This window comes from Rattus rattus, chromosome 10 (genome assembly GCF_011064425.1).
Source record: "Rattus rattus isolate New Zealand chromosome 10, Rrattus_CSIRO_v1, whole genome shotgun sequence".
Classification (NCBI taxonomy): domain Eukaryota; kingdom Metazoa; phylum Chordata; class Mammalia; order Rodentia; family Muridae; genus Rattus; species Rattus rattus.
This window is the reverse complement of record NC_046163.1, coordinates 63,060,389-63,085,861: the sequence shown is the minus strand read 5'-3', so window position 1 is coordinate 63,085,861 and position 25,473 is coordinate 63,060,389. Positions and strand designations below refer to the sequence as shown.

The 25,473-nt window shown below is 47.2% G+C and overlaps 1 protein-coding gene and 1 non-coding gene across 4 annotated transcripts in view; one reads left to right on the top strand and one right to left on the bottom strand.

Annotated features, from left to right (window-relative positions):
• Mark1 (microtubule affinity regulating kinase 1) overlaps nucleotides 1–15,281 on the top strand; it is a 105,939-nt gene extending 90,658 nt beyond the window's left edge. For 2 of the 3 annotated variants that reach the window (XM_032915679.1, XM_032915681.1), the window contains 5 exons: nucleotides 3,068–3,168; nucleotides 4,232–4,396; nucleotides 5,802–6,056; nucleotides 11,252–11,296; nucleotides 13,233–15,281. In XM_032915679.1, coding sequence (XP_032771570.1) covers nucleotides 3,068–3,168; nucleotides 4,232–4,396; nucleotides 5,802–6,056; nucleotides 11,252–11,296; nucleotides 13,233–13,581 — 915 coding nt within the window. In that variant the 3' untranslated portion in view covers nucleotides 13,582–15,281. The remainder of the gene's footprint in view (nucleotides 1–3,067; nucleotides 3,169–4,231; nucleotides 4,397–5,801; nucleotides 6,057–11,251; nucleotides 11,297–13,232) is intronic. The other variant, XM_032915680.1, reaches the window with a different exon arrangement.
• Nucleotides 15,282–23,902: 8,621 nt separating this feature from the next.
• Nucleotides 23,903–24,047, bottom strand: LOC116911818. Its single transcript, XR_004389356.1, has one exon. It is a non-coding gene; the product is annotated as a small nucleolar RNA SNORA48 (small nucleolar RNA).
• Nucleotides 24,048–25,473: the final 1,426 nt, after the last annotated feature.

Sequence of the window (25,473 nt, the reverse complement as noted above, 5' to 3'; positions counted from 1 at the left end):
TCACAGGAAGAGAACATACATGTTGCTATAAAATATATAAGCCAAAAGTAATCAAATAACTTAGCAAGGCTCAGTGGATGCTTGCCCCCATGTCTGACATCCAAGAACTCAGAGTGAGAGGAGAGAAAATTGTACTCTGACCTCCACATATACATACAAGCACACACACGTAAGCACAACCATATACATGCACACCCATCCCCCCACATACACATATGCACATTGTCACAGATACACACACACACACACACACACACACACACACACACACACATACACACACACACTGAAATTTCTCAACAGTGTCCAGGGAGTAAGAATGGGGCAGAAATTAAAACATAAACACTTGCCTTATTGAGCAGGTGATTGGAATAATGTTCAGAAATCAACACAGGTGAGCAGACATTAATTCAAGAACATAAGGAAGAGGGAGTTACAAGAATGAAATAAAGTGGTAATTTTTAAGTCAACAGAAGGAAGAGGATCCCTCTATCGAGTGTACTGGGGGAGGGAATACTCATTAGAAAATCTTCAATGACATACCAAAGCAAAACCAGCACTTCCTCACAAGTGGGCTATGGTTTCTGGGGCCAGTGTTCTGTGTGGTAATTGCAACAGTACTTTTTTCAAATATACAATCAGCTTAGCACTTCCTGGTCTAAAAGGTAGGTGTGCACGCCACTTTAAACACGGGTACTACATTAAGTCTAGAGGGGTGGCTCAGCAAACACGAGCGCTTGCTCTCACAGAGGACCCATACAGTGGCTCAGCTCTCCATGACTCTAGCTCAGGGGTCCGACAGCCGCCTCTGGCCTCCATGTGATACACTTACAATGCATGCAGGTAAAATGCTCATCCACATAAAATAAAAATAAATAATGGTGGTGTGACTGTTTAGCCTCCGCTACCTCATCTGCGTGGAGATGATACAGACTGTTGTTTTCAGTACTTACTCTGTCATCTAGAGGAGTGTTCTGAAGGCCAGCACCCCACACAGCAGTAGCAAACTGTTCCGGGTTTTCCACCACTTTCCACAGGAGCCTGCCAGCCCTTCAGGCTGGACCTTCTTGGCATGGCCCTCAGCTTTGTCCTCTCCCTGTCTGTCCTTATGTGATACTGCATCCTAATCCCGATGCTGCGAACTGTGCAAGTCCTGTGTCCACAAGGAGGCGCGTCCACATTCTCCAGGCCGCTCACAGCTGCGGCCCACTCGGTTCTTAGATGGGCGCTGCTCCGTCTGTTCACTGTCTCCTCAAGCTTGCAGTCTCTGTATATCGACAGAGACTTCCTCAGAGTCCTTAGTGCTGAGGGGAATAATGAGTGTTCAGACTGTATCTATTTACTTTTAAAAAGCATTACATTCACGTCAGTTATTCTGTTATTTAACAGTTTTAAAGACCAGAAGCCAGAAGATTCTGCCAAAGTTTATAGTTTTCACTTCCCTGTTTGCTACTTTCCATTCTGAACTTGCAAAATAACTTGGGGTGGATCCTTCTGTGGGATTTCTTTTAAGTATCAATGACACGTGTGTCATGATCTCTTCAGCCTTTCTTTGGGAGTGATGTCATCCTCCTACAATTCTGTTATTCCTTCATTTTTTTAAGATGTACTATTTTTACTTATGTGTGTCTGTGAGTGGTTATTATGTCTGTGCCAGGCCCTCAGAGGCTGGAAGGAAGCATTGGATTCCCAGGAGCTTAGACAAGAAGCTGTGAGCCCCCAACACACATGGATGCTGAGAATCAGACCCAGGGCCTCTGCCAGACGACCGCTGAGATGTCTCTTCAGCACACTAAAGATTTTCTTTTAAGATTTATTTATGTTATGTATATGAGTACACTGTAACTGTCTTCATGCACACCAGAAGAGGGCATCAGATCTCATTACAGAGGGTTGTGAGCCACCATGTGGTTGCTGGGAATTGAACTCAGGACCTCTGGAAGAGCAGTCTCTTACCCACTGAGCCATCTCTCTAGCCCTGAAAGATTTTTAAAGCTACACTTAAACAACTTTGCTTAGGATTTTCCCCTTCTGCATCTGACTCCCAAGGAAATAGCTATTAACTGTTCCTACTAAACAAATGTTACAGCGACTGTATTTTAAAGACTTGCAAAAGCCAGATTGGATAAGCAGATATTTTTCATTGAAGAATGAGACAGAAGTGTTGTTTTAATCCCTTTTGAAAGTCACTTCTCCAGGGCTTGGGGTGCAACTCGATGGTAAAGTGCTTGCTTACCATCTGCAAGTCCCAGGGTTCTCATCACCACAAACAGCAACTAAACAGAAACAAAAAGCAGAATATCAGAGTTGTCCGTTTTTATACTGGTAACATCGTCAAGGTTAACCTGTCTCCTAACTCAAGTGTGGGATTATAGGCCGAATCCTTAGACCACAGAGCGTCTGTCAACCCTCAGCCAGGCTCACACTAATGCACCTGCTGTAGTCCTTATGCTGTTCGTGGTTGTAGAGGCTTCTGGAGGGAACGCCATCCACACTGCCTCTTCTCGCTGAGATCGAGGACAGACTACTCTCTGCTCTGCCCTTACTCAACCTGCCACTCCTGGGCAGAGTAAATGGACGCCACTTTCCTGTCGCTTCCAGCGCTGGCTGGAATTGTAAACTAAAGAAGTGGTGGGTGTGACTGGGGCTCCTGTTTTTGTTTGTCTTTATCCAGCTCCATCCAGAACACATGGTCAGTTCTTAGATCAAAGACAGAGTAAGCAAGCGAGTCATAAGCCAAGAGGTCACTCGTGGTGGTCATCAAGCAAAGCAGTACACGGAGCCCTGTGGTCACTGTCTCACCTGCCCACTTCCTTGTCCGAGCCCAGAGACAAACGCCACATTTCTAGACAAAAGCTCTCAACAGTATTTGGTTTTGCTTTACTTTTTATTCCTAACACCTAAATGTGAGAAAGAGAAAAACTGGATCTTGCTTATGTGAGATTCTACTCAACTAAAATTATGCTGTGTACTTTTTCTAATAACAGTTTTAAACACATTTCTTTGATTTCACACTAAGACAGTTACAATTTTGAAATTGATTTTTTTCTTCTTCTTCTTCTTTAAGAACAACGTATATTCTGGCGGTAGCATGACGAGGAGAAATACATATGTGTGTGAGAGGGGCACGGACCGGTACGCAGCCTTGCAGAATGGAAGAGACAGCAGGTGAAGGTCCCCGAGCCCAGCAGCAGTGGCTTTGCTGGAGTGTTGTAGCTCTGTGGGTACAGGGAAGGAGACCAGAGCAGTTCGGGCTGCAGCAGCCGCTCTCGCTGTGCCGTTTGCCTTACCAGAGTGGAAGGGTGCCAGTGTATTGGGTGACGTAAGAAATAACTGCTCCTAACTGCCAGTTGTCTGAGTAAAATGTAGATTCGAGTATCGCTCAGTACCAAAGCATTGTGTGCAATCCCAACCTGACCCTCGGAGACTGAACCTTCTCTCCGTATACACTGCTCTGACATCCGTCTGCCCCTTACCCGTCAGCAACTCACATGATACCCAAATAATGAGAGCTTCCTTCCCTTCCTCTAAAGAAGTGTGGTCATCTCAACCGGAGGTAGAACTACAGGCTTCTTACTGAGTCCTAGTGTAGTCAGAAAACCACTGATATCCCATCAGAAGGATGAGGCACGTGCTGGTGATGTCAGCTCTAACCATCTAGCAGCACAGTCAGTTCTCACATTGGTTTCCTTCAGTGCTAGGAGACAGCACACGAGGATGGCTGTAGCTTCCTGCTCTGACATCCTGCAGGCTTGACAGTTGAAACGTACTGTTTCTCCAATACCCAGTGCTAATCTACAGCTCCTGATGTCCGCCTAGCCTGTCGCTCATGATATGAGAAGACACTATGACGTAAGCTGAAGGAGCTGCTGTCTGCAGAAATGGCGTTTTCTTATAATTATGAGTTCTTAATGCTTAAAGAACACAGGAAGATTTACAGCCACACATCACATGAAACTAACCTTAGAATAAGTGAAAAAAGACTCCAACAGTAATCATCTGGTTTGTAGGTGACACACATCCACAAATATGTCCTGCCTCCTAGGACTCCCAAGCACAGGGCAAGAACTGAGAGCTTTTCACAGATGCACCTTAAATGGGAAGTTGTTTCATTAATCCCTAAGAATGTGTTTGTTTATTTCAAGTGTTTCACTCATGAAAGTGTCAATTGATAGAGATTTGGAAATCTTTTTCTCATGTTTCAATAACTGTACGTCTTCTTTTACGTCAGCCTTACAGAGATGTCTGCCAGCAGCATGTCCTCCACAGGTTCCACTGTGGCCTCTGCTGGCCCCTCAGCACGTCCCCGCCACCAGAAGTCTATGTCAACCTCTGGCCACCCTATTAAAGTTACACTGCCAACCATTAAAGATGGCTCTGAAGCTTATCGGCCTGGGTGAGTCCTGCTTACATTGCTTTCTCTGCAGTCTCCTCAAGAGCTCTCTGAGAAGAAGTGTGTATGTTCGCAGGTATCTAAAACTACTTGAAATCACTTTCCAGAAGAATATTTTTAATCCACCCATTAAGCGCTGCTGCCTAATTTACCACTTAAGTAATTTTAATGGATGGCGAGACCGGTCACCATGTGGTAAAGATGCTTACCGCCAAGACTGATGGCCTCCATCCTGTCCTTGGAAGGCAGACAGTGAAAGAAAAGAACCAGCTCTCAGGAGTTGTCTCTGACCTCCACAGGTGCTCCATGGCATGCACAAATAAATAACCTTTTAAAATAAAATAAATGGTGAGTAAAATGAGGCACACAAAGCCAGCTGTGATACACGCATCCCAGTGCTGGGAGGCACAGGCCAGCAGAGCTTTGTAGGTTCAAGGCCAGCCTAGTCTATGAAGCAAGTTCCAGGCAGCCAAGGCTGTTACACAGAGGAACCCTGTCTTGAAACTGTACCCCTCCTCTCAAAAAATGGGACCCAGAACCAAATCCTGTTGGCACCACAGCCATGGGTCTCAGCAGTGGGGCAGGCACGCTGCAGCCACTCGGGGATAAAATTCAGTTCACGTTTCTAAGTATCACCACATGTGGGATTTCTGAAACTCGGCTCCTTAACATGTGACTGCCTCAGTGATTAGGTCCCATCAGTCACATTGATTGTTCTGTGCAGCACAGTATCCTGGGGTCTCAAGAAGAAACATAGGGTGGTGTTATGAAAGGCTTTTTGACAAACAATAAAAATTATTCTTACATTGCTAAGCAACATATGTTAAAAGCATTCAAGTTGAATGCCCTTTGTCTGGACTTCCTAGGCCCAGGAGCCTTTTGGATTTTGGACATTTTCCAGTTCCACAGTACCTCCATGCATAATGAGAGAGGGATGGGCTAGAACTTGAATTTCAACCTGAAATTCACTGAGATGTCTAGCACGCCTGACACGCACAGCCTTAAGATCATTTCACAGTGCGTTCTCAGTGGATGTCACGCATGGAATTTCTCATGTGTTGTGTGACATCAGTGCCTAAACAATTTCTGGATTTGGAAGCATTTGGGATCTCAGGTATGCACATTACATAATAAAGCCCACTTGCTGCACTCAGGTCGGCATTCTGGATTCTGACAGCTTTGTCTTCATGTCACAAGTGTTACAAGGCATAGAAAAGTACAGTTTTAAATAGGCATCTCCTCCTTGTATACAGATGTAGGAAATGAATTCTCCCATGCACCTCATTTCTAATGTGAGTAAAAGTCACTGGGCCAACAGAAATAACCACACCTTCCCCTCCCCAGTCCCCAGGCTGAGTGAAAGCCACTCCATGTCATTCTTCTGATAATAGATCTTAATTTCTCCCAGCAGTACAGCTCAGAGAGCGCCTGCTGCTTCCCCGTCTGCTCACAGCATTAGTGCCAGCACTCCTGACAGGACCCGCTTCCCCCGAGGGAGCTCCAGCCGAAGCACTTTCCACGGGGAGCAGCTCCGAGAGCGGCGCAGTGCTGCTTATAGCGGACCACCTGCCTCCCCGTCCCATGACACAGCTGCACTTGCACATGCCAGAAGGGGGACGTCAACTGGGATAATCAGCAAAATCACCTCCAAGTTCGTCCGCAGGTCAGTCCGCTGGCGCTACGCTTGCTTTCTCTGCTGCTGACGAGGAGCTTGGTGCTTTCCTGTCACCTGTGCTAGGATTTTTCTAGAATGGCTTCATGGCATCTCACTGATTTTTACAGAAATTGGGAGTAAAACACCAGGAAGAATAGTCTTTTTCCTTGAGAGAGAGGAATTAAAAATGAGAACTTAAGGGCTGATGTGGCTCAGTTGGTCTAGTATTGCTGGGCACGCATGAAGCTCAGGGTCGCCCAGCGTCCAGGGCTAGCCCTGTGGAAGCCATCACTCAGGAAGCAGTGGCAAGAAGAGCAGAAGTTCTTCAGATCTGCGCCCAGCCTGGGATGCAGAGGGTCCATCTCACAAGGAAATCTAGAGCTTTTGTAGAGCAGAGCCACAACTTCACAAAACCATTTTGCCAGGTGAGGTAGTTCACACTCTTGATCCCAATACTGAGGAAGCAGACAGATCTCTGAGCTCAAGGACAGGTCTACATAGCGAGTCTCAGGACAGCCAGGGCTCTGGAGAGAGACCCTGTCTCAGAAGGGAAAAAAAAAGAAAATTAAAAGGGTTGGGGATTTGGCTCAGTGGTAGAGCGCTTGCCTAGGAAGCGCAAGGTCCTGGGTTCGGTCCCCAGCCCCGAAAAAAAGAAAAAAGAAAAGAAAATTAAAATTAGCTAAGATTTAAAATGTTTTTATTTAGATGAAGGAAATAAATACATATCTAAGCTTGAAAGATCTAAGAACTGCTCCTCACTGCTCTGTCTACCACACCAGTGGCCAACAATAATTAACTTAAATCTTTTATGTTATTATTTACTGAGGTGGAGAAGAGAGAAGCACATGCCTTAGCGTGTGGAAAGTGGGGATCAAAGGGCACTTCACAGAGTCATCTCTCCCTTCATTGTGAATTCTAGGGATTCAGCTCAGAGCACCAGGTTTGGTGGCAAGCACATTACCCACTAGGCTAATAGAGTATGCATGTGTATACATTATATGTAATATTATATATATTACATAGATATATTTGTGTGTAATATATACATTAAATATGTATTTAACTTTTTTTGCCTTTGTATAATAAATTTAAGTCACATGATTACTTAAAAACTAACATCAGAGGCTGGAGAGACAGCTCAGCGTTTGTAAGCAAGCACTGGCCGCTCTTCCAGAGGACCCAGGTTCTATTCCCAGCACCCACATGACAGCTCACAACTTTCTGTAACTCCAGTTCCAGGGAATCTGACTCAGAAACACCAGTGCACATAAAAATAAGAAGCAAGAAAAATGTAAAAACCTGAACGTCAGGATCAACACAAGACGAATGTGTGTTTAACAAACTCACAATTAGTGGGACAGTGTAGCTGTCCTTCATACAAAGCACTGCACACACATTGTAGGAATGCGGAGCAAATGCAGGCCGATGTAAAGTTGACCCATTCATATCAGCCGTGCGGTCTGAGCCCTGCTACATAAAGTCACTGTGCTGTGCAGGGTGCTGTAAAGACAGAGAGGGTGGGATCTGAGCCCGTCATGGAAGAAACAAATCCGTGAGCAGTAAGCCGTGGGCTAAAGCAGGTGCACTAACAAGGAAAGTGCTAGGAGGAGTCCCAGACAAGGCTTGATTGTTTAGGGCCCATATCATACATTCCTACGAGCTAAGCCTGGAACCAATGAACGATTTCATTGTTCAGTGTTGATTGCTTAGACACTGGTGTTTACCTGCGGTGTCTCCAGTGTTCCTGGAATAGCAGAGTGAATGGAGAAGCTGGGTGTGGTGCCTCGCATCGTTAATCTCAGAACACAGAAGGAAGGTGGATTGCTGTTCCAACAACAGCAACTTACCAACCTCCCCCTTTTCCATGTGTAGGACCACACAGCTGAGTTTCAACCCTTAAATCCTCAAAGGCAGACCATCAGTGACCTTAGGCGGATCGGACAGGTGTGCAGAGTGGCACCTTGTAAGAGGAAGAGAGAAGCCGGCAGTCAACAGGGAGTCAGAGGATGGTGTTGGCAGCCATTGCAGGGTGCTAGTGTGATTGTTTGTCACTGGCACAGGAGATAGAGCAGTGAGGAGGGTAATTTCTTTCAAGGTTGAACCACGTCCCTCTCATGGCTGGTTTTCCTGCCTCACAAACCAGCTGCCCCTTCCAGGGCTCCCTGGCTGGTAATTCCAGGTTTCCTTGCCTCTCCCCATGACCCTAAATATCAGAGTATGCAGGACTTTGGACTGTCTCTATGCCAGTTTCCTGTCTTCTCTTGGTGATCTGCTGGACATGTGACAGTAGATACCATCTCACTTTAACAGCCTCAGGCTTCCAGGGCTTCGTCCAGTGGACCCAGTAGCCCCAGCTCTGCCTCTTTATATCCTCAGTCAGTTTCAGCTTCTGACACATTTCTCCCTCCTCCTAATCTTTAGAAGTGGTAGGTAGTGCTGTCCTCCCGGTCACCTTGGAGTTCTCTTTGCTTCTTTCCCACTTTTGCAAATGCCCTTCTCAGGGTAGTCAGGGTGGCTGCTTCTGCCTTTGCTGCCCCTGCCTGCCTCACAGTCAAAACCGCTGTGAGGTTTCACCTCCTTCCAGGTCTCCTTCATTCTCACACATAGTTTTGGCACCGTAAATCTGTGAGTCACTCCTGTGTAAAACCATCCGGTAGGCCTGAGTGTGTAGCTTGCCTAGCATGCTCAAGGCCTCCAGTTTGATCCCCAGACACTGCAAAAATAAAAAGAAACAGGAAGAAAGGGGGCTCTTAATTATAGGGGGCAAACAAGGCTCATGTCATATGCCTACTCCTGTCTGATTCTTCCCACCTCAAAGGTACCTCTTCACACCCACAGGAGTTTATACTGATGTCCATTCTCCTTGGAATCTTGTGCCTCAAATGCCTGCCAATATTTGCTGCTGCTTCCACACCAGGCTTGCAGTGCTCCTAGGTGAAAGGGAACAGCCTGTGCGTGCAGTCGAGCACAGGCTGCTGTCTGTGTGGATTGGCTTTTGTATCCCAGAGCCATGCTAAGCTGCAGGAGCTGGCAGCCAGCCGTGCTTCCGTGTGCCTGTCTGCCTCCCCCCACTTCGAGCTAGCTCCTTAGGCTGTAAGACTCTACTGCCCTCTCCTCAGTAGGCCGGGCCAGCATGGGGGCCGATTGCTGTTTCAACTGCTAAAGCAGGGCCAGTGAGATGTAAGGGAGATCCCACTGTGGATGTGTAGAGCTGGACCTCAGCGGCAGTGCCCTCTGTGTCAGCGCGTAGGACGGCACAGTCCTTCTGAATACACGTGTCTCCTCCCTGCTGCAGGGTCAGCAGGGCGCTGCACGGTGAACCAGCGCAGAAACACGTTTACTTGAGTTTGCTCTGATAAAGTAACTTTTACAGATGGCACTGAGAATTTAATATCCTGCCTAGTAAAAATGGTAATTGTTTTAAAAAAAACAGAAATTTAAGAAACCGTATTTGAGAATGCAAATACATTTTATTATTCTTTTTGGTTCTGAAAAATGGATGTTGTTTTCACAGTACATCCGTGGAAAGGGCCACAGTTAGACCCTGCAGGCTGGATGCACGTACTGTTTAGTGCCCAGACTGAGTTTGGTATGCAGCAGCTCTGTGCTCGGACCCTAGATAGGAGGAGGCTGTGCTGATTTTGATCCTGCTTTGTGCATTTTACATAAAAATATAAATGTGGAAAGGCTAAAACATTTTTTTTAAAAATGTAAGCATTCGAGATGGTGATTTTCCTAGGTTCCCAAGGGATCTTTTGTTCTCTCATAAGCTGCCTCTTAATGTTTGACCATCAGGCTATAACTTGACTCAGTTTATTTATTTGCCTTTAAATGTCAGGGTAGTTAGAATTTTGGAAGACTTTAAAATATTAATCACTTTTAACGTAAAGACAACTAGCAGTTCTTCTGGTTTTAGTTCACAGACGGATATCTAGGTAAGGTTCTGTTTATAATTGTCTGATTTTAGCCTCGCCTACTTGCATAGGCTGATGACCTACTGTGTGAGAATTCTTTTTTTTTTTTTTCTTTTTTTTCGGAGCTGGGGACCGAACCCAGGGCCTTGCGCTTGCTAGGCAAGTGCTCTACCGCTGAGCTAAATCCCCAACCCCACTGTGTGAGAATTCTTGGCACTTCTAAAATAATTCATTGTGTATTTAAGAATTAGTATTTACTTTTAGAAAACTGTGTTGGCTCGCTTCTTTCTTTCTTTCTTAAGATTTGTTTATGTGTATGTCTGTTTTGTCTACATATATGCACAACAGAATAGGGCAGCCTATCCTATGGGACTACAGTTATGGACAGTTGTGAGCTACCATGTAGGTGCTGGGAATTGAACCCATGTCCTCTGGAAGAACAGCCAGTGCTCTTCACTGAGCCACCTCTTCAACCCTGGGCTCACTTTCTCAATTTCAGTTTCCATCTCCTCCTCTCCTCTCTTCCCCTCTCCTCTCCTCTGCTCCCCTCCCCTCTCCCAGCACTGTGTATGTATATATATATGTGTGTGAGTGATGTGTGTGTATGTGTGTGTGTCTGTGTATGTGTGAGTGTGTGTGTGAGAGAGAGAGAGAGAGAGTGTGTGTGTGTGTGTGTGTGTGTGTGTGTGTGTGTGTGTGTGTGTTCCTTCCTCTATCACTCTCTACCTTATTTCTTGAGCCCAGGGCTCACTGCTTGGGCTAGCCTAACTGACCCCTAGCCCTGCAGCACATCTGCAGAAGATGTGCACTGCTTTATGTGAGTCAGGGCCTGATGCATGTACAAAAGAACTCTGCCCACTGATCTGTCTTCTTGGCCTGTGATCTCCTAAGCACAGCCTTAGCTGCACAACACAAGCTTTGTGCTTAGCTGCAAGACGAACACGTTTGCTCAACTGAGCGACAACCTCTAGAAGTGCATGGAACAATGTAAAGTTCAATATCGATGTCGGTAGTCATTAAACCCTACTTAACCTGGGATTATACTAAACTAAGCCAAAAGATAAATATTAAATTATAGTTGTAGCTTGGAATGGGAAGGTTGAGTTTAAAACAACTTTTCCCTTGATGCCTCCTGCCGACAGTATCATGTGCTGTGGTGAGAGCATGAAGAAGGATTCAGATCCAGCAATAAAGAGCAAGCTGATGTCAGTGTCACTTTGGTTGTGGGTTTTCTTGATCTTCTTTTTACTTTTAAAAGTGTTAAATCTCAACCTTCTCTTTATTTTTAAGGGACCCAAGCGAAGGCGAAGCCAGTGGCAGAACCGACACAGCCAGGTGAGCCACGGGTGCCAGATGCTCGCTCGCACTCTTGGTGATGGTGGGCAGCGTGATCATGTGATAGCATCTGCACTTTGAGCCTTTATCTTCAAAGTGTGGCGGGTTTTCCCGATGTCACCCAGCATGTAATTAAATTCAAGTTTCACAGCTTTGAGTTTGTAACTCACAAATTTGAATTGCATACTTGATAAAAATTGGGCTTTTTGTTCTGTCAGAAAAGTAGGTCAGAGCAAGGGATTATAGGTGAAAGTGTACTGTTCTCTCTGATGTGGCGTCACTAAGGTGAGCCTTCCTGGGACGGTGCAGAACACTGAGCTAACTCATGTGGAGGATTTGATGATAGTGATGCATGTAGGTGAGTATTCAATCTTGCACCACATCCTAAAACTCTCTGCTGGCATGCGGTCTGGGTTTCCCCAGAGAAGACAATGAAATAGATACTTTGTATCCATTTAACAGTCTGGAGCTCCTGTTTTCTTGAGGCTCGATATCTGGGAATGAAAGGAACAAACTTTTATGTTCCTTTTTATATTTCATAGCATGTTTTATGTATTATATGAAAATGCATATGTACATTTCTAGAAGAGACATAAATGCCTTTCAAAGATATAATTTTTTCCTTAAATCACAAGTGAGGAATATTTATGGCAAAAATTGCAGCTCATCTATATTGAGACAACAGTTCAATGTATTGAACACCAGGCACTCTGTGTCCTGGAAACCCATCTAATTCACCATCCTGTGGTTACTTGAGATGGTTCTCTGGTTCACTGTTACTTGTGAGATAATCTACCCAGAAATTCAGTGTGCCAGTCATCGCCTGTGCCCAGTGTGGCTGTGGATGGCTGGGGTGTGTCCGGAGTGACACAGGCAAACATACTGGAGCGTCTGATCTAGGAGCTGTCAAGGGGTCAGTTGGTCAGAAGCCTGATAAGTGGTCAGTGCTGTGAACGGCCTGACGAGGGGAGGAAGAGTGGAGGAACAGGAGGTGGCCATGCTGGGTCAGGAGTTGGGGAGACTAGGGACTGCGACAAAGGAAAGAAGCAAAGATTGGAAAGGCAAGAGGAGGTTATCCATGGAGCCAAGGGAAGCCTCCTGACCTGTGCAGACATTAGAGAAGAGAGCACAGAGCTGTGGAGGGGAACAGCATAGAAGCCAGTGTGTTCCACCAGGAGAGAGCAGAGAGTGAGACAGGATGGGGGGGGAGCCCACAGGCGCCTCCCAAACCAGTTTGCAAAGAGAAATGGCAAAGACCAGAGCAAGCATATGCGAGATACCCTGACAGAATTGTGGTTCACCTCCTGACTGTCAGATTGAAACCTCTCTCCTCTGGAGTCATGACATTGTTCCTAACTAAGAGGATAAAAACCAAAATGTTTATACATGTTTATACTTCGATACTGTGTTTTATAAGGGAAATCCTAGTGGTGCCTGATGTGTGTCTGTGTGTCTTCGTAAAAGAGTGTGTGTGTGTGTGTGTGTGTGTGTGTGTGTGTGTGTGTGTGTGTGTGTCCCGTACACTCGTGGGGCCACATGTCTGTCTTTGTGGTAAATGGCAAATCTGTTCTTTACAACTGACCACAAAAACACAGGAAAAGCAATTACATTTTCACTTTCAGCTGCAAATTTCTTCCCAGGAACAGGTGCACTTAAGACAGTTTGCTGTTTTAGCCTGAAGATGCTAAATGCCAAAATAGATGGTGCCCCGGGTCTGTTTACAGCACGGTGATAACGTGCATCTCTGCTCCCTCTGAGGGCAGATGGTGCCCAGGCCTGTTTATGAAAGGGCAGTGACATAAATCTCTAGCCCTCTGAGGGCTGACTGCATGCAAACTGGATACGTTCATTCGGCCTGGAATTGTCACTCACATCTCATGGCTGAGGTTTCTTTGCTGAGTAGAACCTTTGTTTTCGTTTCCCCTTTGCCTACTAGAGGTTCATCGGGGGAGCCAAAAGACAAGGAAGAGGGTAAGGAGGCCAAGCCGCGGTCGCTGCGGTTCACGTGGAGCATGAAGACCACTAGTTCAATGGACCCCAATGACATGGTGAGAGAGATCCGCAAGGTGCTGGATGCCAACACCTGTGACTATGAACAGAGAGAGAGGTTCCTGCTCTTCTGCGTTCACGGAGACGCTCGGCAGGACAGCCTCGTACAGTGGGAGATGGAGGTCTGCAAGTTGCCTCGGCTCTCACTCAATGGGGTCCGCTTCAAGCGAATATCCGGGACATCTATTGCCTTTAAGAACATTGCATCCAAAATAGCAAATGAGCTTAAGCTGTAGAGATGTGTAGGCTTCGGGATCAGGGAAGATGCACCCACATCTGAGGTACCGTCTCTGAGTGTACTGGTGACCCCTAATGTGGTCCAGCTGTGAATCTCCCATGCAGAAATCGTCCTTAATGCAATAAGGTTATACATAGTTATGAGCTGTAAAATTCAAGTCAGTACGAGCTATAATAAAAATCGTAGCTTCAAAAGTAGGTTCACATGTACAGGTAAGTATATTGTGTATTTCTGTTCATTTTCTGTTCATAGAGTTGTATAATAAAATATGATTGCTTTAAAACCTGTATAGTTGTCTAGATCTCCACACAGAAATGTACGTTTAATGCTTTGAGTTGAAAAGGATTTCCCTGTTATTTACATCTGGTGTGTTTTTAAAACTCTTACCTCCGTCATGCTATTTTGAAAATTGTGTCCAGGATTAAAAGCGCACAGAAATAGTCTTTGAAATTGTAGCATGAACTTTATAAAAATTATTTTAAAATCATATTTAATTTAAACCAGAAGTTGACAGTGGGTCGATGTCCTCCCCCAGTTCCTCCTGCTTTCTCAGGCTTCGCCTGGGTCAGACAAGGTGTGGTTAGGACTTAGAGAAAGTTTATGGTGTGGCACCCAGACTTTCCACATACGAAAACAAGCCACAGCTCGGCCTTGAGCTAACTCAGAAGCACCCCAGGGAAGAGTTCAGTCTTTACCGAGCTTCTTGGCTCCCTGTCTTTTGATCTGCTAATTAGCAGAGATTGACAGAGTCCACAGCTCACCTGGCCTTTGAGAAACAAACCAGGTTTGCTGCCTTCGGAGCACGCAGGGCAACTGCGGAAATTGGAGCGTGTCGGACGTCTCGTATAGCACAAGCTCATCTGTACAGTGTTGGTGATCGCATTGGCTAGGATACGATGCTGCCTCAGGAATTGACCCGCACTGGGAGCATCGCCCCAGTGTCCTCCCAGCCTCTACCCATCCCCACCACTGTAGTATCTGTCAGTGCGGAGAGGCCTGTGAGCAGGGCGCGCTCCCCACTGCTCACTGTGGACTTACGCTTGCCTGGTGGTTCACTCTGCGCCTTCGTTTTCGATACTTTGCCCAAGTTCTCATGTTTCTTCCACATCACTATCCCTGTCGTGTGGAGCTTTGTGACTGGTCATTTGCCTTCTTTCATAATTAGTGACGTATGCGACGTAAAGCCACTAGTAAAGGCACATCTTTTTAAATACTTATTATTTTCTACTGAATAGCCTTGGAGGTTGACTGTGCAATGTTATTTAATGTTGTAATTACTGTAATATCAGCGTATGGGCCCCACTGCACACTCCTGAGAAATAGAAAATGTACTCAAAGATTGTCGTTCAAAGGAAAGCAGTGCGTGGTCAGCACCTGTCACTGGAACCTGCGCTGGCATGCTGCCAGAGTAGGTGACGCGCTGGCCCACGGTAGCCTGCGGACAAAGATGGTCTTATCTTCTGTACTGTACCAGGATGTAGCTTCCTTCTGTAACATTCTGTTCTAAATGGTGTGTTTTCTTGCCTTAGGGAAAGGGTGGCATTGGGGGTGGGGGGAACAACAAAACAAAACTGTGTAGCCCCTTTTTAACCTGGTGTTCATTCCAAACATTCGATGCAGATCCGCATTCACTCACTGGTGCACACTGAAACCTTACTTGAACAGATCTCATAATAAAGCATTTGTCTTTTGCTCTTTCTCGGGCTGTGAGTCACCTGTTTGCTGCTTGGCGAGCCCTCAGAGTGTGCTCTTCCCTGTCCTAAGTGCACTCAGCAAGCCAGGGACAGGCTGTGGCTTCCTGGGATGTCATTATGGCAAGAAAGCCTGGCCTTCCCACAGGAATCCACTCACTGGAACACTTTCCAGGACAGAGGCTCCCAGATGGCGCCCAAGGCAGAGGCCAGAGGTACTTAACGTTTTCTCACTCCAGCCGACCCCTGTGCTTCATGGAAGGGAAGTTTATTTCCCTGTTTATATGAACTAAAAATTTGACATTCACTATCTATCCTCTGTTTTATATGTTCGTGGTAACATTTTGAAGACTTAGAAGGATTTTAATATATTTGCATAAACACCCGGCTATGTGGTAGCAGGGTTTCCTTGGCTCTGTGGAAGCAGTTTATATCGTCTGTTAGAAAATAGGACACCGTATTTTGTTTAACAGCAAAAATAAATAAATGGCAAGAAGATGAAACCTACATCAGAACCTTGACCCAGTGATACTCTGGCTGAAAGTGCCGTTCCGGGCCCAGATTCCCGTGAGTACACAGTGTTCGTGGAATGCTGGGGTTAGCAAGCACCTGCACAGACAGTCCCCACCTCTCCAGGACTGCGGTTCCTTTGTGACGCCGACGAAAACACGCGCGCTGTCAAGACGGCAAAGCCAGGTAGCACTGGAAGTGCCAACACGAAAGGTAAGAAATGATCTAGAAACGCAGGAAAGGATGAGGTCTGGGTGATACTGGCAGGGAAGCCAAGAAGTCAGAGTGGGAAGGACTGTCTGGGAGAAGGAGCCTGAGGGAGGGTGAACAGTCAGAGCGGTAAGGAAACAGAGGTAGCAAGGTAGCTGCAAGTTCTAGGCCAGCCAGGGCCACATGCTACGGTCTGTAGCAGCGAGCAGAATATAGGATGTGCTGGCCATCTCAACCTGCACTTCGTCTGCTCCATCAGCTCAGCAAACGTACTGAGCGTGGGTACGCATCAGATTCTGGGCTCTAGGGGAACAAATAAAGATCTGTATCTAATAGACACATATAGGGAGAATATATAGGGGATCTAAGGGATGGAGCCAGGGAGCCTTTAACAGGAGAATAAGGTATATGTTCCACCGACATTGCGATAAATGGAGCAAGACACCGTAAGAGGGTGTGTGCGGTGCTAGCATTCACGGTACTGTTTTAGCGGACATCGGTATGAGCCCGTGAATGCATAGTGTACTGTGTGATAGCCCAGCTTTGCCTTGACGGAAATGCCAGCCTGCACTACAGTGTCCTGGTTCCATTGTTTAGAAGGCAGAGCTAGGGGCCTAGAAAGATGGCTCACAGGTTAAGGTCCTCTTCAAGAGGACCCGAGTTTAGTTCCCAGAAGCCACCTGGTGCAATCCTCTGTAACTCCAGTTCCAGGACACCTGATACCCTCTCCTGGCCCCTGTGATCATCAAACACACACACAGAACAGATACGTAGCATATATGCAGGCAAAGTAGTCATACACATTAAATAATAATAGTGATTTTTTTTCTTTTCTTTTTTCTTTTTTTCGGAGCTGGGGACCGAACCCAGGGCCTCGCGCTTGCTAAGCAAGCGCTCTACCACTGAGCTAAATCCCCAACCCCAATAATAGTGATGTTTAAAGAAATCTGAGCTGTTACGGATAGCACAGTTGGCAAGGTGCTTTCCCGGTAAGCAGGAAGACCTGAATTTGATTCCTGTAGGATGATGTCATTATACAGCAAGGGGTCCAGGAGAAGGCGAAGCCTATCATTGCATGAGAAGGAAGGGTAGGTGAGGAAAAGTCTAGGAAGTGGTTGGGGGGAGCAGAGATGAGGAGAAGGATTCCGATCCAGGTGGTCTAGGTCAGTTTTGTCTTGGTGGGCGGTTTCTATGTTAATTGGCAGTGAATTTATTCTGTGGATTGTAGATCGAGAATTTAACATACAAATCTAATTCTTAAACTACAAGTTCCTAGAGCTTTGATTTTTAACGGGCTACAGAGGATGCGAGCAATGTTCCTGGCAGGCAGAGAGACAACCTATCTCAGTTCTGGAAGCCGTGCTCGGCTATAGAACGGTAGAATGGCCCGCAGAACGAGACGTGTGTGTGTCGGGCGTGGTAACAACCCGTCAAGGGGACAGTGTGTGAAAGTGGCTGGCAGAGAAACAACCAGAGCACAAGGCTCCCATGGATCCACTTGGAGTGAGAACTCATGGGAACCGGTCCTGCTGCTTTTTTTTTTTTAACCACAATGGATCCCCAGCATCCATGTAAAGAAAATCAAAACAAAACCAGCTGTGGTGGTGCACGATTGTAATCTCAGTACTCAGGAGACACAGAAGCAGGACCCTGGGGCTTGCTGACCAACTGGCCTGATTGGAGACCACCCAGGCCGCTGTGAGAGGCCCTGTCTGAGAACACAAGGTGAGCAACTCCTGAGGAATGACACTTGAGGTTGACCTCTGACCTCCATATGCACATGCACACACATGGGGCACACTGGGAGGCCAAGACAAGGCCAGGTCTACAAGGCAAGAACCAGAGGGAGAGAAGAGCCCCAGGGCCAGAGATTGATCGGCATAGACCTTGAAGACACTACGGTCGGTGACAGGCAGGCCTGAAAATAGCTCAGGGGTCATCGAGTCCCAGGCAAGAGCACTCTGCTCCTGCCACCCCAGAAGGGTTTGCCCCACTTAGCCCTGGACTTGCGGCTCCCATGCAGAGAAAGACACAACTCAAAGCAGACATAGGTATCTCTGGCAGTGGCTATGCAGGCCTTTAATCCCAGCTGACAGAGGCAGGCAGGTCTCCGAGTTTAAAGCCAGAAAAGTAGGTAAGTACTGACTCAGGCATGTGTTCCAAAAGAGGCAAGAGTGTGTGAAGTGGAGAAATGACTACTGTGGACATAATCCACGTGCCGGGAGTGTTACATAGTTGACAGAGTCCGAGGAAGAGATGTGCTCCACGGAGGGGAGCGTAGACACCAGAGAAGAGGCAGTGGAGCTGAGGATGGCAGGAGAGACCATTCCAAAGTGGAACAGAACATAAATCATTGCACACTGGGAGGAGCCCGTTGGGGAGGGGCAGGAAGTAAAAGACATTTCCGGACAGAATGGCTGGAGGTTTTAGAAAATTTGCTCGCGATCATATGCTTGTGGTATTTGGTTAACAAATACGAAAGAAAGCTACATCGGGTTTTCATAACAGTTACTTCTTATAAAACTAAGAAGGGAGAGTAAGGACCAGTTTCTTGTCCAAAATACTGAAAATAAATAAATAAACAGACTGCCAAGCAAGGATTCTCTACCCAGATCAAACAGCTTTCCAAAACAAGGAGGAAGACGGCTGTCACACAGGAGGAGAGCGGTTTGTAACACTCACAGAGTCACAAGAAATGTGCAAGGGAATCTTTGAAACAAAAGGCAGCAGACTACAAGACGGGACCATGCATCTACCTAAAGGAATCAAGAGAGCAAAACACTGCTCCTGTCAGCTCTCTGCTGCTACCAGAAAACAATGACCGAAGCAGTGAGGGGTGGAGGGCAGGCTTATTTGGCCTACAGATTAGGGTCCATCATCGAAGAGAAACTGAGGCAGAAAAGGAAGCAGAGACCACAGAGGAACACTGCTTACTGGCACAATCCCAACATTCCCTTTCTTATACAGCCCAAACCCTCCTGCCTAGGGATGACACCGCCCACAGTTGGCTGACTCCTCCTCCATCAGTTAGCAATGGAAGAAATACTTCGTAGACATGGTCATAGGCAAACCAGATGGAAGCAGTTCCTCCAGGAAGGTCCCTCTTTCCAAGCCGACAAGATCAGCCATCACAACCTGTGACGTGTGAAAGCAAAACTTCATGGTGACAGCACACAAGCCTAGAGGTTCTTTGCAGAGTGCTTTACACCACATGTGTGGTTTGCTATCACCTTAAGATGGATTACGGTAAGTCAGAGGTATACCATACGTTTAACACAACCCCTAAACACAGCAGTTACAGCCAGTGAGCCAGCAAGGGTGCGAGAGAGAAATGTTTTTAAAATGATGCTTCAGATATCTTACTGATGTAAGAAGCCCGTGGACAGATAAGCAGCAATTGACAGAGTGGAGAGATGGTCTGTAACACGAACGTGTCAGCAAATAATTTACCTGATAGTTAATATCTAAAATACACACAAACTCAGACAAGAAACCTCAGCTTACAAATGTGCAAGGCACCTTAGTAAACCACCGCTCAAAAGTTACCCAAATGGCCAACGAGTATATGGAAAAAGTGTCCAAAATCACAGGTCAGAAATGCATTTACTTACAAGCCACACTATGGAGCAGGGAGTGGTGGGGCCTGCGTGTAATCTCAGTACCAGGGAAGTGAGAGCAAGAGGATCCTATCTGAGCATTGCCAAAAAGATAAGGATCTCAGTGAGTGTGGGCAAGGTTGTTGAGAAAGAGAACTCCTGCCCACCATTAGTGGGGTATGTAAACTCATGCATTACTTTGGAAAGCGGTATGGATGCTCTTCAGATGTTAACAGAACCACCGTATAATCCAGCGATCCCACTAGTGGGTAAATGGCCAACTGATAGGAAATCAGCATGTTGAAGTGAGACCCGCATTCTACCCACAATAGTCAACGACCTCAGCATCTTTAGGCATGAGCAGATGCAGAAAAGGCAGAATGGAGAACAAATCTGCCCTACAGAGTGAAGGAGAAAGTCTAGCCATATCAACTGAGGTGAGTCAAATGAGAAACTAGAGCCGAGTACCTCAGGCCTGGCCAGAGGGCTTGCTGGGTGAGGGGACTTGCTGCCAAACCTAATGACCTGAGTCTCCTCTCCAGATCCCAATGGTGGGAGAAAGCTGACTCCCACAAGCTGACCTCCACGTGCATGCACACACGCACACACATACACACACACACACACACACACACACACACACAAGGGTTGGGGGGGCAAAACCTGTGATAAAAGTACAAAAGACAAACACCTCATCATCCAGAAAACACGGCTGTGACATTTTTCTGTGCAAGGTTGTCTGTATATGCTAGTTTTTCAGTCTGAAGGCCGGCAACCGATCAGAGAACAGGGATGGCCATGAGGTGGTAGCAGAATGGCATGGATAGAGTGTCACTGGGATGCAGTGTGGAGTGCTTCAGGGAAGAACCCTCACAGTGGAGGGCTCTCCCAGAGAGTGTCCAGGATCCCAAACCAGAGGGGGGCGGGGAGTGAGAGAGGGGGGGGGAAGCAGGGAGGGGGAAAGAGAGAAAGGGAGGGAGGGGGGAGAGAGAGAGAGGGAGGGAGAGAGACAGAGAGAGAGAGAGAGAGAGAGAGAGAGAGAGAGAGAAAGAGAGAGAGAGAGATTGGATTAGAGCTCCAAACGCAGCATCCATGTGGCGTCTGCCAGAGCCCCAGGTTGTCTTATCTGTGGCTAGAAGATGTTGGGAAGTTTTGCAACCTACGCAAGGCAAGCGGATTGTAAAGTATGAAATATGCACTGTGGATGTGCTTACTGGGACATCACTGAAAGCAGTTGGGCGCATGGGGCTTTCCAGTCCGGCTTCAGCAGCCTTAAAGCAGGCTATGTGTATAATTGCTCAGTTTGGATGGATGGATGTGTACTGTATGTGAACCTGTGTCCGCAGAGGTCAGATGAGGGTAATAGACACGCTGGGACTGGAACTAGAGTCCCGGGCTGTGGCGCAGAAGTAAACAACATGGGGGCTACCTTTTACCCACTTGGGTAACAGTCTTTTGGAAGATGGCTCAGTGGATGAAAGTGCTTACTGCCAAGCTTGATGACCTGGGGAACCACATGATGGGAGAACTGACCCCCACAAGTTGTCCTGTGACCTGCACCTGTGCATCTGTAACTTTACATCTTCCTGCTTCCTGACCCACCTTCAGAGTCTACTGATTTGGGGGAAATGCCTGGCAAACTCAGCAAGACACATTACCAGTGTTTCCTGGGTGCTGCGTCCCCTAGGTCAGGGTGACGTCTGTCTTACCAAAAGAGGCCACTGCACCCGTCCACACATTTGCTGCGAGATCTTGCAGTTTTATCTAGCAAAGGATACTCTTTCAGTAAATAAAACTCTTTGCAGGGCACAATGATGCACGCCTTTAGTCCTAGCACTTGGGAGGCAGAGGCAAGCAGAGCTCTGTAAGTCTGAGGCTGCTAGGGCAGCATGGTAAGGCCCTGCTGCCCTTCCCCCAAAGAAAATGAGGAGGGGGAGGAAAGAGAACGGAAGAAAAATTGCTTTGGGGGGCAGAGAGATGACTCAGTGGTAAAGCACACCAGCTTCTCTTGATGAGGACCAGGTTTGTTTCCAGGCAGCACGTGGTGGCTCATAACCAACTGTAATTCCAGGTCCAGGGTGCCTAACACCCTCATCTGACCTCTGAGGGCACCAGGTGCACATACAGTTCACATACATGCATCCAAACTAGGCAATTAGACGTGATTTTTTTTTTTAAATTTCTAAAGATTTAAGTTGATTCTTCTTTTTTTTTTTTTCTGAGCTGGGGACTAAACCCAGGGCTAGGCAAGCGCTCTACCACTGAGCTAAATCCCCAACCCCTAAGTTGATTCTTAAAAACATTTTAATGATTTTTTTTGTGAATTTTATGTCATGCCCCCCAGTCCTGCTCCTCTCCCCATCCCCTCATATTCATCCTCACTCTTGCAACCTCCCCAACAAAAAATAAAAAACATACATACAAAAACAAAGCACAGCGTCTTAGTCAGGGTTTTACTGCTGTGAGCAGACACCATGACCAAAGCAAGTCTTATAAGAACACCATTTAACTGAGGCTTACAAGTTCAGAGGTTCAGTCCATTATCATCAAGGTGGGAGCATGGCCGCATCCAGGCAGACATGGTGCAGGAGGAGCTGAGAGTTCTACATCTTCATCTGAAGGCTGCTAGGAGAAGACTGACTTCCAGGCAGCTAGGATGAGGGTCTTAAAGCCCACACCCACAGCACAGTGACACACCTACTCCAGTAGGGCCACACCTACTCTAATAGGGCCACACCCTGGGCCACGCATATTCAAACCATGACATGTAGAAAACATCTCATCCCAGAAGCTGTAGTATGTCACAGTGTGTCCCAGAGTGTATCCCTCTGTCCACACATCTTCACTTGCAAATGCTCATTGCAATGAGTCGTTGGTCTGGATCGAGGTCTCTGGCTTCTGTGATCCCATCAATAGCGGATCTTCACTGAGATTCCTTCCGGTTAGCTATTATGTCAAGGAGATCCTGCAGCTTTGGTCCAGTAAGACCCTTTCACAAATCCCAAGCATTTGCAAAAGATTAATTTTAGGGTGGGCCACTTCAGAGTCCTGAATCTGGGTGTGGGTGGCAACTGGGCTGACCATCAAGCTGGGTCTCCCTTATCTACACGACCAGGGAGTGCTCCAGAACTGCTCCAGCTAGGCCACCCAATGCCACCATTGGCAGGAGGCAGGGTTAACTACCTTGCTTTATGCTGTCGGGGCCAGCTCACCTGCACCAGTACCACCAGAGCCATCTCCACTGTGCAGACAAGGTACAGGGCCCACTCTCCCAAGTGCAGCACCCTGTGAGCCTACTCTCACACACTGGGACTGGCTCACCATGCCTTTGCCATCAAGGCTGACTCAACTGTGTTGCGCAAGGAAGGTAGAGAGCCTGCTCCCCGGTGCTTCATCCAGTGAAGGGGCCAGGCCAGCTCTCCCACTCTCATGCCATCAAAGCTAGCTCTCCCTTCTACTGCAGGTGGTGGGGAAAGGTAGGGGAGGGTGACATCATCCCCGCACCCATACTACCCCACAGCAGACAAGTGACAGGGTCAGCTCACCCACACCCTCGTCAGCAAGGCCAGCTCCATTGTGCTGCCTGGGTAAGGTGCAGGGCCCATTCTCCTGTGCTGCCACAAGCAACAGACGGGGCTGGTTTTACAGAGCACTAGGGCTGGTGAGGGGCGGGGCAAGTTCTGCACAGTCCTTGGACATTCATGTGGTCCCCAGCAGCTGCCCCACCAGGGACATCCCTATGTTCTCTAGTGGTGATGTGAGTCACGGACATCGGCACTTACCCCTGCTACTATATAACCAAGAAGTCAGGCATGGCCCTCAGCAGCAGCTCAGGCTGGGCCCTCACCATGGCCTCAGGTGGCAGGACTGGTCACTCCCAACAGGATACTCCTCTCCACCCATGAGCTTCCAGTTCCATCTCTCTTCATGATGCCCAGGCTGTCCTACTTCTCTGTCTCTCCTATCTGACCACCACATACTCGCACATTGTGGTGGCTTCTGCTGCAGGCTGGCCATGCGACTGGCAGGGTCCCTGGGTAACATCCTCCCTCTGTGCTGCAGGACGTGACAGCAAGCACACATCTCCAGCCCACCTGTGCAGTGGGCAGAGGGCAGGTGTGTGATTAGCATGGCGGTCCACAGTTCTCGTCTCCCTGGTGGTAAAGGGGGCTTTGTGTGTCTTTGTCCCATGCCATGCGGCAGAGGACAGGTCTATAGGCATCTTTCCTGCATGATGCGGAGGAAAGCAGGTCTCTGCCTGTCTTCTTCCTCTCTCACTGTGCTGCCTGGATTTGATTTCATTTCATTTCATTTTTGTGTCCTAGGCATAAAACAGCTTTGGCCACCAAGCCAGGCATCCAGCTAGGATGAACCCAGGACTGCCATCTGCCTGCCCCTAACTGATGTATAAGAACACCACCACCAACAAGGTGTCCCCTTGCCCATTGCCAGGGGGGTTAAGTTGATGTTTTTCATCTAAAATGCACTTTTCCTCACCTACTGACCTTTATTCCACTGTCATTGGACTGTAATATGTGAAACAGGACGGCAACACTGATTTCTAGGAGCGACAGGCCACAGACAGCAAGGGCCACACAAATACACATCCCAGCCAAACCTAAGAGCAAGAGTGGTCCCTCTGCTGTCAACCTCCCGGGCTGGAGAGAGGGCAAGACTGTGGGCAGGAGACTGGGCTGGCCCAGGTGAGCCCACGCACAAGCTGAACCTGGGACCCTGCTGCACTAACCTGTGTTCCTCCTCACAGGCAGTGAATGTCTCAGACATGTCTGTGCTTTGTCTGACTGTGTTGTTTATAAAGACCAATCAATTGCTTCCCTTTGCGCTAAATTCCCAGTGCATGTGCCCAGGGCTGCACCTCAGATATTCACATTATGATTCATTACAGTAGCAAAACGACAGTTATGAAATAGCAAGGAAAATAATTTTATGGGGGGGGGGTGACCACAACATAAAGGGACTGTATCAAAGGGCTGCAGCATTAGGAAGGTCGAGAACCACTAGTGTAGGGTCTGTTTCTGGACTAGAATGTTTGCATTGAGAATTTCTCAATTTAGGAACAGTGCAGAGGTAAACCCTCACCCACAGAAAACTCAAGGCTACAACGGTGCCAGAGGGTGTAGCAGTCCTAAGGAAGCCTTGAGAGACAGGATTCCCACAATCAAGGGGCCTTGCAAAGCAGGCCTGGGCTGTTGTCATAACTACTGATCTGGGTGTAGGGAGTGTGAAGAGTGAAGTTAGTGCTTTTTCCTGATAAGGAGGAGGCAGCTTTAGCTGCAGCGTTTGCTAGCAGAATAGACTGGATACTGGAAAGAAAGCCAGTAAAAGAACACCAATAACTCAGCCTCGAGATTCCGATCATAATACCTCCCCACACACAGAGAGACAAGGAAATAAGTAAGTGGCAAAATGATTGAAGGTTAGCTGAGATTCATAATTTTGTGTGTGTGCACTCTTACCCACGTGTGTGTGTGTGCGCGCGCGCGTGCGTGCGTGCGTGCGCGCACACCCGTGCCCACATGTATGTGCGTGCCTTCGTGCATGCATGCGCATGCACACCTTCAGTTTCAGTCTTTGCAAAATAAATCCCTTATTCTGTGTCTTATATGGGTCATAACCTTCTTTTATCAGCTCCAAAGATACATTTCTTCTTGACTGTATCCTATAAGAATAAACTCATAAACAATGTAACTTCAAAGCTGTGGTCTCTTTCTCCTTCTAAACTATAGCTTTATTACTAAACAAAGATTGAAACAAAGTTTTTCTATGTTTACAAATAGAAAATTGTTCTTATTTTTATGTAAGCTATTTCAAATAGGCAGTTACTCTTAACTCTCTGAGGTCTCCCATACTCTTTTTTGTCCA